Genomic DNA, 23475 nt, shown 5'->3' on the forward strand with positions numbered 1-23475 from the left:
ACGTTTACTACGCATGCGCAATGCACGCAAACGCGTCCCACCCCCCTCCTGGCGGTCCGTCGCGTGTTGACGTCGTCATCAGTGCGATGCGCTCACCAAGTGTGGCTGGCAAGCTGTAAAGCCACACGTTAGTTCCCCCTCCAAGTCCAATTGAATGCTGTTGGGACGCTCGCGCTTCACCCACCGACAGCATAAGATGTCTTCACTGCTCAAGGTGGACAATGAAATTAAAACCAAGGTGCGATCCCGGCTGCCGCGAGTCCGCATGAAGATTTTAATTGGTTGTAGCGCGTTAGCTTCATTTTGGGTAGCATTTATGTGAATGATTGGGCCGTGCTATGTAACAGCAGCGGCTCGCCGGCTTGTTTCCCGCTTACTCCCAACACAGATGTCAATGCTTCTATCTATCTAACTGTATTTCACCAGCACGGCACGTAATGTGTTTTCTTTTTGAATGTGACGACGCTCTACGGGCTGTTAATGTAATAAATAGTTAGGAACACATGTAGAGAGAGCGAGGCCCTCTTAGCTTGGAGCTACCGGGTTAGCCTAATGGAGCAGACGTGAGGGGGGGGCAGAATGGTGTCAACTTTTCGACTGTCCTGTGCAAATGACTCCCCCCCCCGTGTGTGTTTAGGTTGATGCATATCACAGCAGAGATGTAACATAGTTATGTTTGTATATAAACCTATATTTTAATATAAAGCGTATAAAACATGACCTAATTCCAATCAATACATTTTAAGTACTGTATATATTTTATGAATATATAAATTAAGAGATAAAAAAAAGTGGACTTTTTTTTTTTTTTTTGTATTGTGAGCGTTAAAAAATTTTTTTTGCAAATAAATGCTAAAAATGACTTTTCAATTTGGGAGTTATGTTGTCAGTAACGTATTGATTTTACTCAAACATATTCGTATAAATAGCAAATTCTGAGAAGCTAATCATTTTGCGGTGGTCTCTTAATTTTTCCCCCATAGCTGTATAAATTTGTTAAAAAATACCCCTCTTCATGAAATTGACTAATCTCAATATTAAAACTTAAATATAGATGTATAGCGTAATTCTGGAAGTGAAATAAGTCATCCTCTGACATCCTTTCCCTTGTAAAATTTTCAATTTATTAACGCAATAAAATACGACTAATCTTGTCTCAAAAGTACTTTTCATTTCTCTCAAAAAATAACTTCCAAAAAATCTTTTACCCCCAAAAACAAGTTTGTCGTTATCAGATTACATTTTCTTCATAAAATATGACTTCTTTCTAGAAAATTCAAACTTTTTTTTTTTTTTAATGACAAAACAATAATTTAAATTGGCACTCTCAGGCAGAAAACTCCTTTGTCCAAATTTGGTTTATTTCATTTTTTTTTTTTCACAAATCTATATTACTTGTCAGTCCCAAAATAAAGCTGTTATTTTTACAAATTATCCACCAATCTAAAGTGTCGAAAATGTATCTCACTGTCTCTTGAACAATGAAATGTTAATCCCCCACAAATTCAGATTTTGGGTTGTCTTTTTTTCATTATACTTTGTTGGTTGGTCCTATTTTTTTTGTTAGTGTAACTGAATATTGCTGCTGTGACAATCTAATTTCTCTCATGTGATGAATAAAGTGTCTGTCTGTCTAATATCTCAATAAACCTGTCATTATTTTGTTGTTTTACTGAAAAGTGATGGATTTGGAAATGTGAGGATTCGATGCCAGCGAAATGTAATTTACAGTTCGGAAAAGATGTATAGAGGAAGCCCCTCTTAGCTTGGTGCTACCGTCTTCCCCTAATGGAGCAGATGTGGAAGGATAAGAATGGTGTCAACCTTTCTCCTGTGCAGTGAAAATGACTTTTTTTGTTTTTGTTTTTTTTTTCCCCCCTCTCCGTGTTTTCAGGTTGATGCATTTAGAGAACGTATCACTGCAGAAGTAAGTATTAATGCGGCGGAAGATGAACACCGGGCACAAACAAGCAGCAGCTTGCTGTGTTTCCCCCCCACCCCCCATTTATTTGTCACAACATTCTTGAACTTGTTCTTTTTTTTTCAGGCTGAGGACCTAGTGGCTAATTTTTTCCCAAAGAAATTACTGGAACTTGATCACTTCCTTAAGGTCGGTGTCACCTGGATGCCCAAATGCAATTGCTTTTGAAATTTCTTTCAGGGGTTGACTTCTGCGTATGTATGCATGATAATAATATGAAATGTACAGATATATTCATTCATTATCCATTTTTTTCCAATTTTAAACTCTTCTGTAAACATCAGGCTTTACAGATGCCACTTTGTATAAAATGCTACGATACAGTATTTCCTCATGTAGTGGCCTGCAAAGACTACCAGGCATCTATGAGGTGTAAGGTGTTTTTTGTAAGTGGAAGCCCTTGATGCATACAAATGCAAATTTGTATTTATTGTCCAATTTTCCCACAAATAATTAAACTTTGCTGTTAAATGTCAGCTTTACAGATGCCATGGTATCAATGGCATAGTAATAGTAATGACAGCCTCCCAGTGATACCACCTTAAAAAAACTTCCAAAGAGAGAGTTTGTCTCTTTTGGGTGTGGCGGTTATTTATTGAAGCGGGTGACTCACCCAGTGATTAATTAGGGTGTGGTATGGGCTCCACTAGTTTTTCTCCTTCTTGCGACATGAGTGGATATCTAATTGGATCTTTTCTAATCTTGTGTGCAGGAGCCAATCATAAACATCGTAGAGCTGAAGGAGATCCACTCTGACATCAACCTGATGGTTCCCGACCCCATCCTGCTCTCCAACCTTCACGATGGACTCGACGCGGTGAGACTCGATTTTACCACAACATCATTCCTTGTATTGAGCTTGTTGTTGACTTGTCTTGCATATGCGTGTTCCTCCTGTTAGCAAAATGCCAAAAAGAGAAAGCTGGAGGACGGAGATGCAGAGGACAAGGGTGAGTTGTCCAATGTGATGGGCCTTTCATGTAAAGAGAAGACAGTGACCCCCCCCCCTATTCTTTCTTCTTCCTGCTCAGTGACCGGCACCAAGGTCTTCGTCATGCCCGGCGGGATGATGAAGAGCAACGGTAACCTGGTAGATCTCATCGAAAAGGTCAAACCGGAGATCCGGACGCTCATAGAGAAATGCAACACGGTGAGCGTCATTTGAATGAAAACAGCCGGCGGACATTTTGAGGAACGGTCCGTGAGGTTCACGTTCTCGTCCCGCACAGGTAAAAATGTGGGTGCAGCTGCTGATTCCCAGGATAGAAGATGGCAACAACTTTGGAGTGTCCATCCAGGAGGAGACAGTGGCCGAGCTCAGGACGGTGGAAGGCGAGGCGGCCTCTTACCTCGACCAGATATCCAGGTCGGTCCGGTCACCATGTTCAAAACGGGACTTATTATACAGATAGATATAGATTAAAAACTGTATTTACTATTCTGATCTTGTCTGGCCTCGGAGGCGGAGCAGTTTCTTTCCTGGTTTGAAGATGAGCTTGTTTACAAAAGCACAGTCAGTGTTTCCAAGTTAAGAACTTTTTCGACCCCTCTAGTGATTTTTTTGCATAAAAGCGACTCGCAACTTAATTCCCGCTAAACAGACATGAGCAGAATCACTTTCACTTTGTTTTCCGTATGACAAGAAAGGAAGACAATTACGGAGTCCGTAACGCAGAACGTTGCCATATCCACTCTCGAAACGTTTGAGCTGAGGTATGTGCTTCCAAGCCGCAAATATTTTACCGGGGGCGCTTTTGCCTCACCTGGACAACTATGGAGAACTGGAGGGGGTCTTCACTTTTTTTTCATGTTTGAGCTGAAAACAGAGAGATTAACATTTCATTCATTGACATTTTGGAAAACATGAGAATTGTGGAAAACTTAAGGAACCTATATAAGTTTTAATTTAACTTTATAAGACATTTTGCTGAGCCTGGGTGCTCCCTGCATTTTTATTTATTTATTTATTTTAAAAAATCAGAATTTTAAGACAAAGATGTTTTTCTAATGTTGTTCATGTTGCAAATCTGAAAAGCTGTTTAATAAACATATGATTAAAGGCATTTAAATGATGTTTGGAGGTTTGTATTAGTCAATATTTTGATGCCAATATTTTTTCCCTTTTACGGCAAATGACTAGCACTAATAATCGGTATTGGCCTTGAAAAAAAAACCCATCTCTACTCAAAAGAAATAAACCAGCTGTGAGGATCATGTTTATATCGATGTTTTGACAAAAATATTTTTTTTTTCCCCCAAAAGGAAGCACTTATTTTTACAATATCTGTAAAGGGAAAACAATATTTCTCACTAAAATTGGTATATGATGTTTGTCTTTTCTCAATCCAGATATTACATCACCCGAGCAAAGCTGGTTTCGAAAATAGCAAAATATCCTCATGTGGTAAGAAGTCCATATGTAAATCTGTGGGGGGAAAAATTGTTCGTACGGGACCAATAATAATAAGGAAAAAGCTCATTTTGTTTTTGTCTGCCAGGAAGACTATCGGCGCACAGTAACAGAGATCGACGAGAAGGAATATATAAGTCTGAAGATCATTGTATCGGAGCTCCGAAATCAATACGTACGTCTTCCCGGTAGCGGCAGTCTACGGGTTCAACTCGAGTGCTTGCTCAAACCTTGTTTTGTTTGTGTCTGTAGGTGGCGCTACACGATATGATCCTGAAGAACATTGAGAAAATCAAGAGGCCTCGGAGCAGTAACGCAGAAGCCTTGTACTGAACGCCGCCAAACTCCCAGCCCCGCACGTTCTGTCATTTCAGTGCAATCAAACAAACACCGTACATACAAAGATGGACACCATGCCTGCTTTTTTTTAATCGTAAGAGACTTTTGTTTTCCAGTTTTAATGACATAAAATTTCTGGGAAGTCACATTCTAAGCAAGAATGTCTTTTTTTTTTTTTTTTTTTTTTTTGGAAACGCTTGCAAGAAGGTTCCGGAGCAACTTTTATGTTCTTTGTCGGAACGATGGTTGAAAAGGAATGTTTTATGTCGTACAGTCGGCTTCTAGGTCCACATAAGAAAAATCACCTCATTAAAATTCTGTTGAATAAACTTTTTTTTTTTTAAGAAATGGGATTTTTATTTCCATCAGCTGTGTGTTGAAGTGTGGTTTTGGGCTGTAGGTGTCACTGTGGCTTGGACACAAAGCTATTGTACAGGTACCCCTAAAGGACTGAGTAGATACTTTATATTTAGTATGTATGCATAATACAGTATTTGTAAATGTTTAGTCGTTATGAGATTAAAGTCAAAATATTAAAAGGTAATTTTATATACAGTATATAAATACATTATATATGATATACTTTATTGATTTAGGAAATAATCATTAACTTGGAATTTTATGGCTGCAACAAGTTCCAAAAAAGACAGAAAGTTGAGGAATGCTCATCAAACACCTGTTTGGAACATCCCACAGGTGAATAGGCTCATTGGGAACAGGTGGGTGCCATGATTGGGTATAAAAGGAGCTTCCCTCAATTGTTCAGTCATTCACAAGCAAAGATGGGGCGAGGTTCACCTCTTTGTGACCTTCAATCCCTCAGGAGGCACTGCATCAAAAACCAACATCAATGTGTAAAGGTTATCACCACACGGGCTCAGGAACACTTCAGAAAACCAATGTCAACAAATACAGTTCGGCGCTACATCCGTAAAGGCAACTTGAAACTCTACTATGCAAAGCAAAAGGCATTTATCAACAACACCCAGAAACACCGCTGGTTTCTCTGGGGCCTGAGCTCATCTAAGATGGACTGACGCAAACTGGAAAAGTATTCTGTGGTCCGATGAGTCCACATTTCAAATTGTTTTTGGAAATTGTGGATGTCATGTCCTCCGGGCCAAAGAGGAAAAGAACCATCCGCACTGTTATGGACGCAAAGTTCAAAAGCCAGCATCTGTGATGGTATGGGGCTGTATTAGTGCCAATGGCATGGGTAACTTACACATCTCTGAAGGCACCATTAATGGTGAAAGGTTTTGGAGAAACATATGCTGCCATCCAAGCAACATCTTTTTCATGGATGCCCCTGCTTATTTCACCGGGACAATGCCAAACCACATTCTGCACGTGTTACAACAGCGTGGCTTCGTAGTAAAAGAGTGCGGGTACGAGACTGGCCTGCCTGCAGTCCAGACCTGTATCCCATTGAAAATGTGTGGCGCATTATGAAGCGTAAAACACGACAACGGAGACCCCGGACTGTTGAACAGCTGAAGCTGTACATCAAGCAAGAATGGGAAAGAATTCCACCTACAAAGCTTCAACAATTTGTGTCCTCAGTTCCCAAGCATTTATTGAATGTTGTTCAAAGAAAAGGTGATGTAACACAGTGGTAAACATGACCCTGTCCCAGCTTTTTTGGAACGTGTTGCAGCCATAAAATTCCAAGTTAATCATTATTTGCTAAAAACAATAAAGTTTATCGGTTTGAACATTAAATATCTTATCTTTGTAGTGTATTCAATTAAATATAGGTCGAACATGATTTGCAAATCAATGTATTCTGTTTTTATTTATGTTTAACACAACGTCCCAACTTCATTGGAATTGGGGTTGTATTGCACAACACCTTTTCTATCCTTAAGCTAGCCCCTTGTAAAATTATGGCTTCCAATATACAATATATTAAAATAATTATCACCCAAAAATACTTAAAAGCTTATAAAAGTACCCCCCCCCCCCCCCTCCTCAGATATTACTTTTTCCACACAAAGATTATTCTGGTGACACCTGGTGTATTACTAATATATATTAGTATTAATAAATTGTTTACATTTTAAAGCAACTTAATTCTTGTAAAAGAATATTGATAAAATATGACATAATTCTTGATTTAAAAAAAAATACTTCAAGAACTTAGTGCGGCCTCCTTGGAGCAAACGAGATTGAGATAATTCAATTTAAGGACTTTCCAGAATAAAATGTCTTTCTAAGGATTTATGGTTAATATTGGACAATAATAGTGAACACAAGCACATTTCATGCATTTCCCCCCACCCCCTGAGATAAGATAACATGCGTAATAACAAGCCATGTGAACGTTGACAAAAAGGTGCTATTGTGCAACCTTGCTGACGCTCCCTAGACACTTCAGAACTCGTCTCCTGTGGGGCTCCCGCTCACAGCGGTATTATGATATACTGACATGACTATTACGACAAGGCTCGCAGATAAGACGGCCGTGAAGAAGGCTTGAGATTCGCCAGTGGGAAAATGTCACAAGGTTATGTCATATGCGTGATGTTCCCCTCGGACATTGTCCTGCTAGATGTTGTACTCTCATAACTTTGTCATAAAATAAATAAAAAATAGATGTACACATATGGTCATAAAACTCATTGCATATGATGCTCTTTTTTTACCCTTTCATCACTGTCGTGCATGTATACTGTATGGTTGTATGCAATTGAGAGTATGATAAACATTGTTCAATGATGTGGTCATAAGTTAACATGCCCTTCAGAATTGATGAATTAAACATGCATAATCAGGAAAAACACCTTTATTTTTATTCATCTTGGGGTTAAAATTAAACTAAGGAATTTCAGAATGAAACAATTATTAAACAAAACAGCAATAAAGTAAATCATGAGATGGTCCCCGTCAGTCATATTTTTCAATTGCCAATCTTTCACAAATTCTATTCTGAGCACAACTATCTTCGCAATTATCTATTATGCGCATATAGACCATTTCAGATTTGATACTTCCAGGTGGCAAAAAAGTGAGTGCCTACCGCTGACTTGAACTGAAACGATGACAACAACTTGCGCCCCCGTTTTTTTTCAGATTTCCGTAAAATAAACGACAATTATTCAAGTGGAACCTGTGGATGAAGAGGATATGTTAAGTGGCTGGTGTAAATAGTTGTACAGAGAAGATCACAAGACGGCGTAGTAGCGGATTAGCCACTTGAAGGGACAGGGAACCAACCCCAACCCTATAACCCTCTCAGTAATTTAGCAAAACATAACTAGTCTGCTAGTCAACTACAGTGTGGTATCCATTTCAGCATAAAGACAGTACATCTGTGCCATAATCCGAGTTGAGCCACAGGAAAGTCAATTAAATGATATGTTAGCAAAGTTTGAATTTTAAATTACACCCACTGTTGGCTCTCACTTCTGTAACATCTTCTTTGCGACTGACATTTCACACATTTAAACTATGGCGGTATAAAAGAAGGCTAAAATCATCATTCAAGCCACTTACCCTGTTTTCTCAATTGCTCTGCCTTGTAATGTAACAGTGGCGAGCAAACAAAGGTTAGGGGTTAGACGGTGGGGGTGGGGGTGGTCCAGGTGGGGTGGTCCCGAACATCCACCCACCTTGGGAGGGCATCAACAGCCGTCCCCCTTTACATTTCCATGGGCAAGCATTGTTAAGAGTCACCAAAAAAAACTGGGCAGTCAGATGATTTGCTTCAGTGACTTCAGTCAGCATATACCCAGATAATTCAATGGAATCGGGAGACTGACTCAAATAGCAGACTCACTTATAGCAGCGCGGAGGAAGATGATTCAAGTGACTGACTCGAGTTACTAACTGGAAGGAACTCGGTCTCAGATGATTTGGGTGAAGGACTCATGAGAAACAACCTAGACTCAGATGATGCAGTCAAATTCAGGTGACTGACTTAAATTAGCAGCCGCTATGGAAACTATTTCAACTTACTACTTTCCTATTAGTCATTTTATTACATTTTTGAGTCAGTTAAACGCTCATTTCACAAAACATTTCACCAGCGAGCCTTTATCTTTAGTACAGCTAGCTGTTAACAGCTGATCAGCTGTTAACACTGCTCCATATAGCGAAACTATTCTCTGCATTATCCTGAATGTTTACCTCCCTGCTTTCTAAGGCATCAACCCCACAAGGAGCGCTGCCTGCCACACCTCTAAAGAATCCTCCCTCATGATTCATGCAGCTGTACTTGCTGTCAAGCCGACCGGCTCCTCTGCTAACATGGCGCCTTTGAAGGAGCAGGACTTGTCATCTTGGGCCCTTTCAGAAAGCACAAATAGATGAGTTTCTCAACTAATAGTCATTAGTTAGGTTCTATATTTAAAAAAATAAATACAAAAAAATGCAAGTAGGTGAGTTCTCAAATGGTGAAACACAATTCAGCAGGTGGTTCACTGTAAAAGTATGTACAATTTGTAAAAGCTAGACTGATACATTTAACTCACTTCTTAATGCGACACGCATGTTGTCCACAACACATTGTGCTCCTTGATCCCATGGCGCATGTTGGAGTCTGTGTCACTATGTGGGCCGGCCGAGTGAGTGACGCATGCTCAGTTTAATGTTTAACCTGCACAATTAATCAGTATCAGTGCAAGGCGGCCCATGGAAAAAAAACATTGGGCTATTACGAGAACCTCTCATTGGTTAGCTAATGACTAATTTGTTTTTTTTGTTTTTTTTTAGCTAATTGCTGGGGTGCAAAAATAGAACAAGGACAGTGAATAAGGCTATTTTAGTTGTTCCACATACATTTAAAGAATGATTACATAAATACAAATGGATGATATATGAAGCCTATGCTGGGATGCAAATAGCATAGTTAGCATGTTGTCATGTAGCTAACTTGACAGTGAGGGAGGCTGTTTTGAGTTGATCGTCATATATATATCTGTCCTAACACATCGTTGTTCATTGAATTTTGGTTTCAAGAAAGAATACATGAAAAAAAAAAATACGTATGAAGCCTAAGCCAGAAAGCAAAAAGTGTAGCAAAACATGTAGCCATTTAGCTAGTTTGTGCCTTCGTTTTAAATCAAAACTAGCTTCCGGCATATGTAGATAAGAGCAATATATGTACATTAACTCTTATCAACACAGCAAAGCACAGGACTACAATTTGTTTCCATCCCAGCACACTAGCATTGCCCAAAATCCATATATGAAACAATATAGCACCAAAATGAAACATCCCATTGATCACAAGTTCTTGCTACCTGTGCTTCTTGTGCTTATCCAGCAGAGAGCCCGTGGGGCAAACGTTGTCGGGATTAAAAGTGCAACTGCGCTCTTACCGAAGGACAAGCAGTAGAAAGCCACCAGGTTTTCGGAGGAAAATGTCCATGCGTCCAAGAGCCTGAGGAACGCGAGAGAGACGACAACGCATCCCGCCTTGAAAGCAACGGCGGTGCCATGCAGAGGTGGCAAGTGCAGGCCCAGGCCAAGGCCCAGCAGGCTGCCCATGTTCCGTAGGAGACTGGCAAACGGCGTGCTGTCCAGGTGCACCCATTCAGCCCTGGCACACCACCTCTGGGCCTTCGCCAAGGTCCACAGAAGGTCCACACCCAGAGCCTTGAGCAGCAGGTAGAAGCCCACGGCAAAGGAGGTCAAGAGGAGGGTGGTGAAGGCGTAGGTCCTCAAGCCGGCACTGTAGATCCATTTCAGCTTTGACATGACTTCGGCCACCATCACGCCTGACAAATAACAAAGTCAGCTGACTTTTAGACTCTCCCGAATGATACGAATATGTATGTCGGACTAACCTGTGACGATCCCAGCGACAACTTGGTGCGGGAAGTGGGCTGCCATGTAGACCCTGGACATGCACACCCCCAGCACCATCAGGCCCATGATCACCCATAGAACCACATGCAAGACTCTGCCAGAGAGGACAGTGGGAGTACCGACAGCAGACATCCGACAAGTCCGCAGCCATGTTGCTGTCACTCACTTGTACAGAAATGGTGGACACCGTTTCTCTGCTGCAATGGTGAGTATGGCCGTCACCATCACATACCAGACCCCTGCAGCACCCATCGCGTGACCAGAGGGACTTCCTGCAACCGAGCAGTTTTTAACCGAATTTAGCTTCTGTTTACTTGAGCTTTACTGATCACAAATGTGTAAAAGACAACAGTGGGACTGAACTTTGGAAGCAAGTCAAACACACAGTATAATCACGAATGACTTTAACCAGATCAATCTAATAGTTCTAATCAATTCAACAAGGAGCAGCAATTTGTCATAAAGTGTACCTGGTCCAGTTTCACATGTAATGGGGAACTGCTGCAGCAAAGGGGCCGCTCTTGCCCCGTAGAAGTGGGTATCGTGAACCCACCAATATGGTCTTTCTCCAAAAAGAACCCTGCCACAGAAACACCGACAAACACCCAAATAGTTCCCGCTCAATTTCTGATCGGCGTTACCATTTGAGGACCAGGTTGATCCAATCCCCGATGACAGCCACCCAGATGAGCCGGAGTGCAGTGTCCCTCCGCAGATGGAACCAGATGGGGAAGAAGAAGAAGAAGGTGGTGTGAAGGTCGGCCACAGTAGAGGCCAGACTGAACAGACCTTCGTAGCTACTGTATTTGGTCTGCAGATGCTGCACCAGCTCCACACCCCAGCTGTGGACCAGATCCATGATACCAGACTTGTGACGGAGGAGGATGCACTCTGGGGTCTTTTTTTTCAAGTAGTCAGTCAGAATGCCGCAAAGCTCCGTCCCCTCTACTTTGTCTGTGTGTGATCCCCATTGGACTTTACTCAAGGCTTGCAGGTTTGTTTGCCTTAGGGACAGTGGAGACAGGTTCCTTAACCCTGTACACTCTCCCAGACCCCCCTCTGCTAAAATCCATAATTAGAGAAATCAATGGCTCCCCCTCACACTGATCAAGGATTCCCTCGAAAAAAAAAATGTCTGCTCAGTAACTGACTCCAAGCTTTTTTGCTTGTCGTTGTTGTCTTGTGCAGATGCTTTCGATGACGTCCTTCTGAACGGAACGTAATATGACCTCAAGTGCGAGGACTTCCTTTCTGGCGGCTCCTTGTATCACTTGTTTGCTTCCGAGTCGCATAATTTTTTATCAGACTTTATCTGCTCGAGCCACATCATTTAATCATTTCTAGCCTTATGCAATCTACAAGTGGACGACATTGGGACTAGTAGGATGTTTTCCCCAAATCATCAAAAGACAATTACATAACTAACAGATTATAACGAAGGTGAGACCGTGAAATTGGGTACAGACCAACATTAAAAAAAAAAAGATGTGCAGTGTCACTCTTCATGAAGTGGATCATTCCAATGACAAACGTGTTTTTGATCATCCTGTGCCACCTCTGGTAAATTCGCCAGATGTGACAGACTGACGCTGTTTTTTTCCCTCCAAGCATGTTTGTGTGCCAGGGCTGCCAAACTCTCCCGACTCGCAGTGTTTTATTTCACATGTGCAAGGTCCAAAGATCAACATGAGCATGCGTCTGGGTGGTGGGCTCCCGGGCTATAAAAACAAGCCGCCGTGTCACCAACGGCGACACTCTACACTGACTCGTGCGCTTGCCGCTAACAATGTTTCATGTTATTATGGACACCATGCAGGGCTTTGGGGTGAGCAGCACCCGCTACCTGCAGACCAACTACCAGGATGCCCAAGGTTTGTTCCTCTGGGTGTCATGGGCAGCAGATCTCAGGAACACTTTCTTCATCTTCTTCCCACTCTGGTTCCACCTCCGGTCGTCAGTTGGCATCAAGCTCATCTGGGTGGCTGTCATCGGAGACTGGCTCAACCTGGTGTTCAAATGGTAAGGTGGGACAAAATCGAACTAAGAGATTTTGAATGACTAAATGCATATTTCCATCTTTAGGATTCTGTTTGGGGAGAGGCCCTACTGGTGGGTCCACGAGACGCCTTATTACGCCACCAGTGTTCGCCCTGATATTGAGCAGTACCGCATGACCTGTGAGACGGGTCCAGGTACGAAAAACTTGGTGACATTCAAGAGGCGTCCAGGAGTACATTTGCTCTGCCAAGAGGGACAAAAGATAAATAGATTTTTTTCCCCCCTCTTTGACACGCAGGAAGCCCCTCCGGTCACGCTATGGGAGCAGCGAGTGTCTACTACACCTTGGTTACATCCATTCTCGCCATCGCAGCCACCAAGAAGAAACACGGTGGAAGGAAGTCCTCCAACAACAGGTGAAGCCAAAAACCTACATTTTGTTTCCAGTTTTCTGGCCAGAGCTCATCACGTTGAACGTTCTGTCCTAACGCATGGTTGATCATTGACTCTTGGGTATTGAGCTGTTTTAACGTCCAGGCAGCTGAAGTTCTGATAAGCCAACAGTGACGGTGTTAGTTGTTCCCAGGGAGACGGAGCAGGCCGAGCTTCCATTTCTGACATGATTTTGATGCTCTTTTGGCAGCTACCTGAAGGCAGTCCTTTGGACCGTGTTCTGGGGAGTCCAAGTGTGCGTCTGTCTGTCGAGGGTCTTCATCGCTGCCCACTTCCCACACCAGGTCGTTGCTGGAGTCATCACAGGTATGTATGGCTGACAGTGACTACTTGTAGCAGTCAGGTCATGACTGGCATTTACAGAGACCCCCCAACTTACGAATGTGTTACTTCCAAAAGGCTGATCCACTTCTCGTATTCTACAACCCCAATTCCAATGAAGTTGGACATTATGTTAAATATAAATAAAATCAGAATACAATAATTTGCAAATCATGTTCAACCTATATTTAATTGAATACACGACAAAGACAAGATATCTAATGTTCAAACTGATAAACTTGATTGTTTTTAGCAAACAATCATTAATTTAGAATTTTATGGCTGCAACACGTTCCAAAAAAGCAGGGACAGGTCAATCACAAGCAAAGATGGGGCGAGATTCACCTTTTTGTGAACATGTGCATGAGGAAATAGTCCAACATTTTAAGGACAATGTTCCTCAACGTACAATTGCAAGGAATTTAGGGATTTCATAATCTACGGTCCATAATATCATCAAAAGGTTCAGAGAATCTGGAGAAATCACAACATGTCAGCAGCAAAGCTGAAAACCAACATTGAATGCCCGTGGCCTTCGATCCCTCAGGCGGCACTGCAACCAAAAACCGACATCCATGTGTAAAGGATATCACCACATGGGCTCAGAAACACTTCAGAAAACCAATGTCAGTAAATACAGTTTGGCGCTACATCCGCAAGTGCAACTTGAAACTCTACTATGCAAAGCAAAAGCCATTTATCAACAACACCCAGAAACGCCGCTGGCTTCTCTGGGCCCGAGCTCATCTAAGATGGACTGAAGTATTCTGTGGTCCGACGAGTCCACATTTCAAATTGTTTTTGGAAATTGTGGACGTCGTCGGGCCAAAGAGGAAAAGAACCATCCTGACTGTTATGGAGGCAAAGTTCAAAAGCCAGCATCTGTGATGGTATGGGACTGTGTTAGTGTCCAGGGCATGGGTAACTTACACATCTGTGAAGGCCCCATTAAGGCTGAAAGGTACATACAGGTTTTGGAGAAACATATGCTGCCATCCAAGCAACATCTTTTTGATGGATGCCCCTGCTTATTTCAGCAAGACAATGCCAAACCACATTCTTCACGTGTTACAACAGTATTGCTGCGTAGTAAAAGAGTGTGGGTACTAGACCGGCCTGCCTGCAGTCCAGACCTGTCTCCCATTGAAAATGTGTGGCGCATTATGAAGCGTAAAATACGACAACGGAGACCCCGGACTGTTGAACAGCTGAAGCTGTACATCAAGCAAGAATGGGAAAGAATTCCACCTACAAAGCGTCAACAATTAGTGTCCCCAGTTCCCAAACGTTTATTGAATGTTGTTAAAAGAAAAGGTGATGTAACACAGTGCTAAACATGACCCTGTCCCAGCTTTTTTGGAATGTGTTGCAGCCATAAAATTCTAACTTGATGATTATTTGCTAAAAAACATAAAGTTTATCAGTTTGAACAGGAAATATCTTGTCTTTGTAGGGTATTCAATTAAATATAGGTTGAACATGATTTGCAAATAATTGTATTCTGTTTTTATTTATGTTTAACACAACGTCCCAACTTCATTGGAATTGGGGTTGTACATTGTTCTTAGATTGTTATTTTTGGTATCTTTGAGCAAAATATTGAACCCACAGTTGCTCCTGATACTGTGTCATCAGTAGGAGAAAGAGGACAGTTATAAAGCACTTTGAGTGCCTTGAAGGTAGAAAATCACTACACAAAGTCTGATCTAAATTGGATGTTCGTAAGTAGAGGAGTGTCAGTACATAAGATGATATAGTTGTAACCTCACCTGGACTCTCATTAACGCCTAGGTATGATCGTGGCCGAGGCCTTCAACAGAACCCAGTGGATCTACAGAGCCAGCATGAAGAAGTACTTCTACACAACACTTTTCCTGACTTCTTTCGCCGTGGGGTTCTACCTGCTTCTCAGAGTCGTGGGTGTAGACCTCTTGTGGACGCTGGATAAGGCCCAGAGATGGTGCGCCAGGCCCGAGTGGGTCCACCTAGACAGCACACCGTTCGCAAGCCTCCTACGCAACATGGGCACGCTGTTCGGCCTGGGCCTGGGCCTGCACTCGCCATTATACACCGAGACCAAGCGCAGCAGCAGTGCGGTGTCCCGGGTTGGCTGCATCGTTGGCTCTCTGCTGCTACTGCACCTCTTCGACTCCTTCAAACCACCCACGCACACTGCTGCCCTCTTTTATCTGCTCTCCTTTTGCAAGAGTGCCACCGTGCCCGTGGCGACCGTCAGCATCATCCCCTACCTGGTGAATAGCGCGCTGGGCTTGCACAGCAAAAAGGCAGCGTGAGACAAAAGCAACGCTGTGAAAAAAAGACTACATGAAACAAAAAGCATGGGTTGGCCTCCTCCAGTGTAGAGACTTGGTGCTAATTGCATTTATATTAAAAAACAAACCAAAAAAAACACAGATCTGGAGAAGCCGACAAGAACAACTGGAAACGGTCACTGAACTTTGTGTGCGTGCGGGTGACCCTTCCCATGATGCTTTGAGCCACTTAAAAGGAGCTCTGCAGCACATTAACATTGTAACAGACTAAGGTCGCTAAAGACTCTTTGTTATATTAACTGTCAGGCTGCATTTTTCAATATGACAGTGAGTATTTTTGACTATTTTTAATAAAATGTTGAAAACATGACACCTGAAGGGTGATCTTGTATGTTCCTGTGATGTCACTGAGTGGCACGATTTACCCTCTCATCCTCCAGAACCACTGCAGAACCTTCATATAAGTAACATCATTATCATCATATGTCTGATGTGTTTTGTTCATCCGTCCATATTTTCTATAATGCTTGTTCTTATTAGGGTCACTGGAGAGCTAGTCTGTGCAGTTCACTTTGGGTGAGAGGTGGTGTACAGTGAAACCGCACTTAATCATGATGTGCTATTCACAAATTCGCTTACTTGCATTTTCTTCGTTGAAACCTATCCTCATCTTTTTGATTATTTTTCTGCTCTTTCTTTCTTGTAAATCAAATAATCTGTAAGGCATTTATTTTTAAGGGTAAAGTAGTAAAATGAGTTTGAAATGATCCATCCATCCATTCTCAATACCACTTAACCTGGTCAGGTCGCGGGGTGCTGGAGCCTATCCCAGCCGACTTCGGGCGAAAGGCGGACTACAACCTGAACTGGTCGCCAGTCAGTCGCAGGGCACATATAGACACGGACAACCATTCGCACTCACATTCACACCGTCACTGAGTGAGAACTGAACCTACACTGCCTGCACCGAAGTCAGGCGAATGTACCACTACACCATCAGTGAATCAAGAGTTAGAAATGATATTAAAGTCAATTGGGATTATACAGTAGTCAGTGGTATATTTACAGTTCAAATTATTAATATAGGCTTATGAACATTTTTGGGAGGGTGTCAATAACAATAATCAAGAATAGTGGGAGTTTATGGTACACCCTGAATTGGTCACCAGCCAATCGCGGGGAACATATAGACAAACAACTATTCACACTCACATTCACACTTATGGACAATTTAGAGGATTCAATGAAGCTAACATGCAAGTTTTGGGAATGTGGGAGGAAACCAGAGTACTCTGAGAAATCCCATGCAAGCACTGGAAGACTCCACTGAGGAAGGCGGGAGCCGACATTCGAACCCCGAACCCAAGAGCTGTGAGGCAGACAAGCTAAACACTCAAGCACCTTGCTGTGCATGTTTTGTCCACAAAAAAATAAATAAATTATATATATATATATATATATATATATATATATAGGGCATGATGTCCTTCCCTGCCACAAATAATAAATACCCCAGAGTCCTGCTTGTAATCTGATGTTTGCTTCACTGACTGACCACACTGTAAACGTCAAACTAAACCACAATGACCGCTCAGTGATAGCATTTGTAGGCCGATAGTCTGTCAGTTCCTCAGAATCTAGAGTGCAAAGAACAAGGGACGGACATCAGGTACAATATGATGATAGTGAGATTGCAATTGTCTCGTTTTGGGAAACAAGAACAATTTGGTCATGTAATATGTCCTCTTTTATCCATAAACCTTTATGGAACACAAAGTAGATGACCTCAAAAGGCCAGCAAACCATCCCTGGCCTTTAGCCCCGACCTCCTGCAATGACATCGGTGCGCACGTCACCACACACTTTATGTGGGCCGGAGTGCAAAAGGGCAGTGTTGCAGGTCAGACACTCAATTTTTGCTAGATTGTGCTTTCCCAAACACAAGAGCAACATGTTGAGTAACGACGTTCACGTTTGTGAACGTCAGTCAAGCACAGGTTAATATTTGATTATATGACATATAGACTGGGGGAAAAAATTTACATACAATGAAGTAGGCCAAGTAGTTGATTTGATTGATTATCTTAAGTGGATTACTCAGGATTTCTTTTTTAATTAAATCCTCGCTGATGTGCACAGCTGACACTAACAATCTGGCTGTGAAGAGAAAGGAGCTATGAAAGCACAGTCAGTGTTGCCAACTAGGCAACGTTCTAGACCCCGCGAGTAACTTTTTTTTTTTTTAAAGCGACATTAATTTCTGCTATAGAACAGACAACATGGCAGGAATCATTTTCACATTGTTTTTCATATAACAAGAACGAAGGCTGTTGGAAGACAAAAATGGAGTCAATCGTGCTCAACATGGTCAAAGACACTGTGTCCATTTATACATTGCAAAAGCAGTAATTTATCACCATGTTGGAAACTTCTGACATGATCCCAAGCCACAAATATTTGGACGAGGTCACCTGTACAGTTCTGCATGAGAAAAGGTTACGAGAGTCGAGCCAAGCAGTTCGACGGCTCCTTTTATGAAGTGAAATTGTTGACATTTAAAATGCATGAGTGTATGTATCAATTAGCATGTTTACATAAGTTTTGACGTGTTATTTTTTTTTTCCAAGAGGAAGCATTTATTTTCACATTATATATAAAGAAAAACATTTTCTTGCTGTGGCAGGGGAAAAACGGTTTCATAGCTTTTGTATCACAAGAAATAAAATTAAAAACAAGGGGGAAAACCAAAACGCACAACTTGTTTTCAATAACGTAATTATCATTTTGTACACATTTTCAAACTAATATTTGACCGATCATTAATGCGGGCTAACTTTTCATGCAGGTTTGGGCACGCATTGAGCATCAGTCAGTTCGTCCTCCTGTTCGATAGGTGGCACCAATGACTCATGTTTAAACTGCATTCCGCAGATTAAGACTTGATACAAGTTGATAGCTGCTCCGGAACACCTGGCCACGTTTAAATGTCATCATTATAGGCTTTTTGCCAACATTTATTATTTGCCTTATTCCACATGTATAGGCGTATTGATGTCACACACGTAAACGTTAACGTCGAGCCACGCCATCATTATTATGCTTGAAATACGCGTATAGTTGTTGTGTGTGTACAAACAATAACAAAGACAACTTACCGGTGCGACAACATCCGAAGAGTCCACATTGGAACACGTTTAAAGTCCAACTAGCCAGCAAAAATCACCTGAGGTGTAAAAAGTGGTCTTATTGTAGTTTACTCACCACTAGCTTGAAATTGCTACTCTTCTATGGCAAACTAGTGACAGAAAACACTCGCACGCCACCCGAGGTGGGCAAGAGGTACTACACGCGCAATGCTGCGTACGCATGCGCAGACGTGTATTACTGTGAAACCCCTTGAGCATTATGCTGTAGTTCCATTTTCTGTGCACTAGATGTCGACGATACGCTCCATATTTCCCACTTCCCTTCCTTTTACATTGTCTCGTCTCACATTTTGTGTATTAAGTGATTATGCCTGTCTCGTTTTATACCTACTATTTATCTTAGTTTTACTTAATCGTTATTCAACCAATTTAGCATAGTTTTTTTTAGGTTACTCCAGTTCGATTGTACATCATGTTTTATCTATTGGTATCTTATTTATTGAGATAGATTATTATATACTATGTAATAGTCGAATATCATCATATATTTTGGTATTGCTAGTTTTAACAAATTTATTATCATATTATATATATTCATTTATCTAGTGTAAAAACATGACCTGTTCTGTGAAGCACTTTGTGTTGTAAGAACGTTGCTATACAAATAAAGTATTGATTGATTCACAAGCTGTAATTTTTAATTGTAAACTATAACCACAATAATAAACAGGTGGTTAAATTAGACCTTTGAGCAAAAGTGATGTTTTTTGTTTTTTTCTCCCCAACCTGTCCTGTTCGGGTGCTTAGTCATGCAGTATTGTGGCTCTGTGTGCCTTTTTTTGTTTTTGGCGGAACAGTGTTATTTGCACTGGGATGGACATTTTATTAGAAATGCAGTTGGACTGATTGAGGTTCGAGAGGGGACAGAGAGAAAAAAGAACAGAGCAAAAAACAACAACAACAGAGAATAGTAACAGTATAACAGCATTTGACAACAATAACATGACATAGTGGTTGAATTTTATTTCTATGTGGAAAGGGAATGCGATGCTACATCCTATGAGGAAGGGACCCAGTGACCCAGGCGGTAAAAACCGAGGTTTTTGACATGTTTTGGGGTCCATAAAGAAAGATGTGTCCGCTGAACTAAAATGAGCAAAAAAACATCAACAGAGGTTTCCATTTGAACACAATTTATTTTTGTTCGGCTTAAATAACGTCTCGGATCGTCCAGTGTAGCCTATGTTCGTTGTGTCATACATGTTGATTCATCAATCGTCAGGGAAGGTTAAAGAGGCTTTTCATATGCATTAAAAAAAAAAAGAATAATAAAAGCTTCACGCAGGAATATTTAATGTGATTTTTTTTTTTTAAACAGTGTTAAAGTCCCAGTAAAAGGCCGTACATTTGGAGTATGCAGGTAAAAATGTGATTATCTGTTCTTGTGTTAATTAAATTAAAAAAAATATATCAGATAGGGCAGCATGGTAGACAAGTGGTTACATCTGCCTCACAGTTCTGAAGTTCGGGGTTCGAATCTGTGCAGTTTGCATGTCCTACCCGTGCTTGCGTTGATTTACTCCGGGTACCCCGGCTTCCTCCCACATTCCAAAATACTGTACATGCATGTTAGCTTCATTGAAGACAAATTGTCCATAGGTGTGAACGTGAGGGTGAACGGTTGTCTATATGCCCCGCGATTGGCAAGCGACCGGTCCAGTGTGTACCACGCCTCTCGCCCCAAAGTCAGCTGGGATCAACTCAAATTACCCAAATGAGAACAAGCGCTATAGAAAACGGATGGATAGTGGAAAATCCAAATAAAAACAGTCCAGTTTGAAAAGCCTGATGCATCTTCACGTGAAGCACAAGAATGAAGCCTTGCATTATTATTATTATTATTATTATCATCATCATTATTATTATTATTGCAAAGACAAAGTATGTGCTAGATGCCGCAGTATCTCCAAGTGAATTCCAGTGCTTTGGATTAGGCGAGGGGAGACAAACTGGAATTAAAAAACAAAAGTGGCGTCACATGCAGTCCACGCACCCACCCACCCACACCCACACCCACACCCACACCCACACACACAGCAGAGGAGAAGTTTCTTTCCATTCACGCTTGTTGTTTTTCGTGGGGTCCGAGCTTCCAATCGGTGCATAAACGAGTTGTGAAGCGACTGATTGTTTCATCCGGTGCCATTTATGCACGTACACTCGTTTAAAAAAAGAAATCATCACCACCAGGTCAGGTTCCAGGAGGAAACAAGACCAAATAAGGCGTCCGGCTAATCTGTGGTTCTCGTTCTGCGACGTCTGGTCACAGCGAAGACGAGAGCATCTGCGAGCCTCCCGTTTTTCATCTCCCGACCGTCCGGGAAAAAGTTTCTTCTGTTGTGTCGACATGCTTGCTCTTGCCAAATTAAAGTTTTTGTCTTGCTCAGGGTTAAAAAAAACAACAACAAAAAAACAAAACGTGCCATTGTTGTATGTGACCGGACGCTGCCCGTTGGTCCTTTTTCCCTCCCAGCTCGAGTGTGGTGGATGTGTGTGTGGTCACATCACGGGCAGCGGACCGGCAACTGTTGGAGAAGGCAAGAAAAAACAAATAACAGGACCAGCAAAGGATGCTGGGATTTGTCTTTCAATCCGCTACAGCAGACCCTTCATAATTCGGATTTTTCCACCAACGTTTTGAGAAGAACGCTGCCTCTAAAGCTGCACAAAATTAAAAAAAATTAAAAATTTTAATAATAATTCATTCCCATTATGTAATGTTATTACTTATTACAAATTAATTATAATCAACCATGTATTTAATCGAATAGATAATTGTTAAATATTTATGTGAAATTGTTTATTTTAATAAAATAATGAATTACATGTTCATTATTTTTATAACTATCCATCTATCCATTTTCCGAGCCGCTTCTCCTCACCAGGGTCACGGGCGTGCTGGAGCCTATCCCAGCTGTTATCGGGCAGGAGGCGGGGTACACCCTGAACTGGTTGCCAGCCAATCGCAGGGCACATAGGAACAAACAACCATTCGTACTCACATTCACACCTACGGGCAATTTAGAGTCTCCAATTCATGCCTGTTTTGGGGATGTGGGAGGAAACCGGAGTGCCCGGAGAAAACCCACGCAGGCACGGGGAGAACATGCAAACTCCACACAGGCGGGGGCCAGGGGATTGAACCCGGGCTGTGAGGCTGACGCTCTAACCAGTCGTCCACAGTGCCGCATTTTTATAACTATTTACTAATAATTAATTAATAAATTACTCAATAACACACGAAAATTTAAATGTACACGTAAAATTTTAAATCATTTTCGTTTTTTCAAACTAATTTGCCTAAAATTAATCATTTGATAAAATACATAAAAAAATGTTATGTACATGGAACATTGTTAATTTAGTAAAAACATTCAACCTCGTTGTTCTATTTTATTTTTTAGAACTGATTTAATTATAGGTAGCATGGTGGGCGACTGATTGGCTGGCGGCCAGTTCGGGGTGTACCCCGCCTCTCGCCCCAAGATAGCTGGGATAGGCTCCAGCACGCCCCCGACCCGCGTGAGGATAAGCGGGATGGAAGATGAATGAATGAATGAATGGTGGGCGACTGGTGTGAAGTTTACATGTTCTCCTTGTGCCTGCGTGGGTTTTTTCTGGGTACTCCGGTTTCCTCCCACATCCACATCCCGAAAACATGCATTGTAGGTTAATTGCCCGTAGGTGTGAATGTGAGTGCGAAGGGTCGTTCGTTTATATGTGTCCTGCGATTGGCTGGCGACCAGTTCAGGGTGTAGCCCGCCTCTCACCCGAAGATAGCTGGGATAGGCTCCAGCACTCTCGCAACCTGAGTGAGGATAAGCGGTACGGAAAATGGAAAGATGGATTTAATTATAAAGAATGAATCAATTATTTCATAAAGAAAATGAAAAATTGTTAAATCAATAATGTAAAATTGTTTATTTTAAGGCAACAATTCATTCTATTTTACAATGTATTTTTATAATTAATTCGACTACAATTAACTAATTATTTAATAAAATATTAATATTGAATATTTGTTAAATGTTCATGTAAAATTGTTTCTTTTAATGAAAAATAATTGTCTTCCATTTTTATTTTATTATTATAACTAATGTAATTACATTTAATTAATCAATCATTTAAAGTACAATAAAATGTTTAAGGCGCATGTAAATTTTTTTATTTTAATAGTATTTTTTATTTACAATAAATCAAATGGCCAATTCTTCAAATAAATAAATAAATGGCTAAATTAATACAACAAATATTTACAGGACTCATGATAATGGAAACTTTCAGTGGGCCACATTAAACAACAGAGCAAGCTGCATATGGCCCACTAACCATACTTGCCTACCACTGGGTTAAACGTTCATTATATAACTTAAATATGGAAAGCTTAATTTATTTTTGGCCAGCCTACCAGGTGTGCGTCAGGAGTTGCTGCCGTTACGAGTGACTCTTCCTTCCCTGTTTGTTGCTCCCATTTCCCGGCTGAGCAGCAGGAACCAGCGAGCCCCGATCAGAGACAGGAAAAAAAAAAAAAAACACACAAAAAAAAGACAATTCAGCGTTTTTGTCACGGTTGGGCTCGACGTCACCTGACACCGAGATAGAAGCCAATGCCGCTCATGTAGGTGCATTAGCGCAACAGACGGAATAAGGTTACATTTTCAAACTGTTAGTAATACATTTTCC

The 23475-nt window shown here is 41.4% G+C and overlaps 4 protein-coding genes across 5 annotated transcripts in view; 2 read left to right on the plus strand and 2 right to left on the minus strand.

Annotated features, from left to right (window-relative positions):
• Positions 1-87: 87 nt before the first annotated feature.
• On the plus strand, positions 88-5078 carry psme3 (proteasome activator subunit 3). Its single transcript, XM_061706602.1, has 10 exons — positions 88-238; positions 1895-1927; positions 2048-2110; positions 2694-2798; positions 2883-2931; positions 3013-3131; positions 3211-3347; positions 4331-4385; positions 4480-4566; positions 4644-5078. Exons 1-10 carry the CDS (start codon positions 155-157, stop codon positions 4722-4724), a joined length of 813 nt encoding a protein of 270 aa, XP_061562586.1. The 5' UTR covers positions 88-154; the 3' UTR covers positions 4725-5078.
• A 4606-nt stretch (positions 5079-9684) lies between these two features.
• g6pc1a.1 (glucose-6-phosphatase catalytic subunit 1a, tandem duplicate 1) lies at positions 9685-11400 on the minus strand. Of its 2 annotated transcripts, XM_061706600.1 has the most exons (5): positions 11183-11400; positions 11012-11121; positions 10708-10813; positions 10520-10635; positions 9685-10450 (listed from the first exon to the last, which is right to left on the minus strand). In XM_061706600.1, exons 1-5 carry the CDS (start codon positions 11398-11400, stop codon positions 9957-9959), a joined length of 1044 nt encoding a protein of 347 aa, XP_061562584.1. In that variant the 3' UTR covers positions 9685-9956. The 2 variants fall into 2 exon arrangements, with proteins under 2 accessions (XP_061562584.1, XP_061562585.1); XM_061706601.1 differs by lacking the exon at positions 10708-10813 and having other exon boundaries at positions 10520-10633.
• Positions 11401-12227: 827 nt separating this feature from the next.
• On the plus strand, positions 12228-15607 carry LOC133417898 (glucose-6-phosphatase catalytic subunit 1-like). The gene is given in 6 exon segments (XM_061706112.1): positions 12228-12314; positions 12316-12560; positions 12624-12733; positions 12838-12955; positions 13183-13298; positions 15105-15607. Coding segments are annotated over 6 exon segments (1179 nt in total).
• Positions 15608-21199: 5592 nt separating this feature from the next.
• The window catches only part of LOC133417745 (ankyrin-3-like), an 83715-nt gene continuing 81439 nt past the window's right edge, over positions 21200-23475 (minus strand). Inside the window, 2 exon segments of the mRNA XM_061705815.1 lie at positions 21200-21317; positions 23201-23271. Of these exon segments, the coding sequence (XP_061561799.1) occupies positions 23227-23271 (45 nt within the window). The 3' untranslated portion in view covers positions 21200-21317; positions 23201-23226.

The sequence above is a fragment of the Phycodurus eques genome, chromosome 19, assembly GCF_024500275.1.
Source record: "Phycodurus eques isolate BA_2022a chromosome 19, UOR_Pequ_1.1, whole genome shotgun sequence".
NCBI classification, from domain to species: domain Eukaryota; kingdom Metazoa; phylum Chordata; class Actinopteri; order Syngnathiformes; family Syngnathidae; genus Phycodurus; species Phycodurus eques.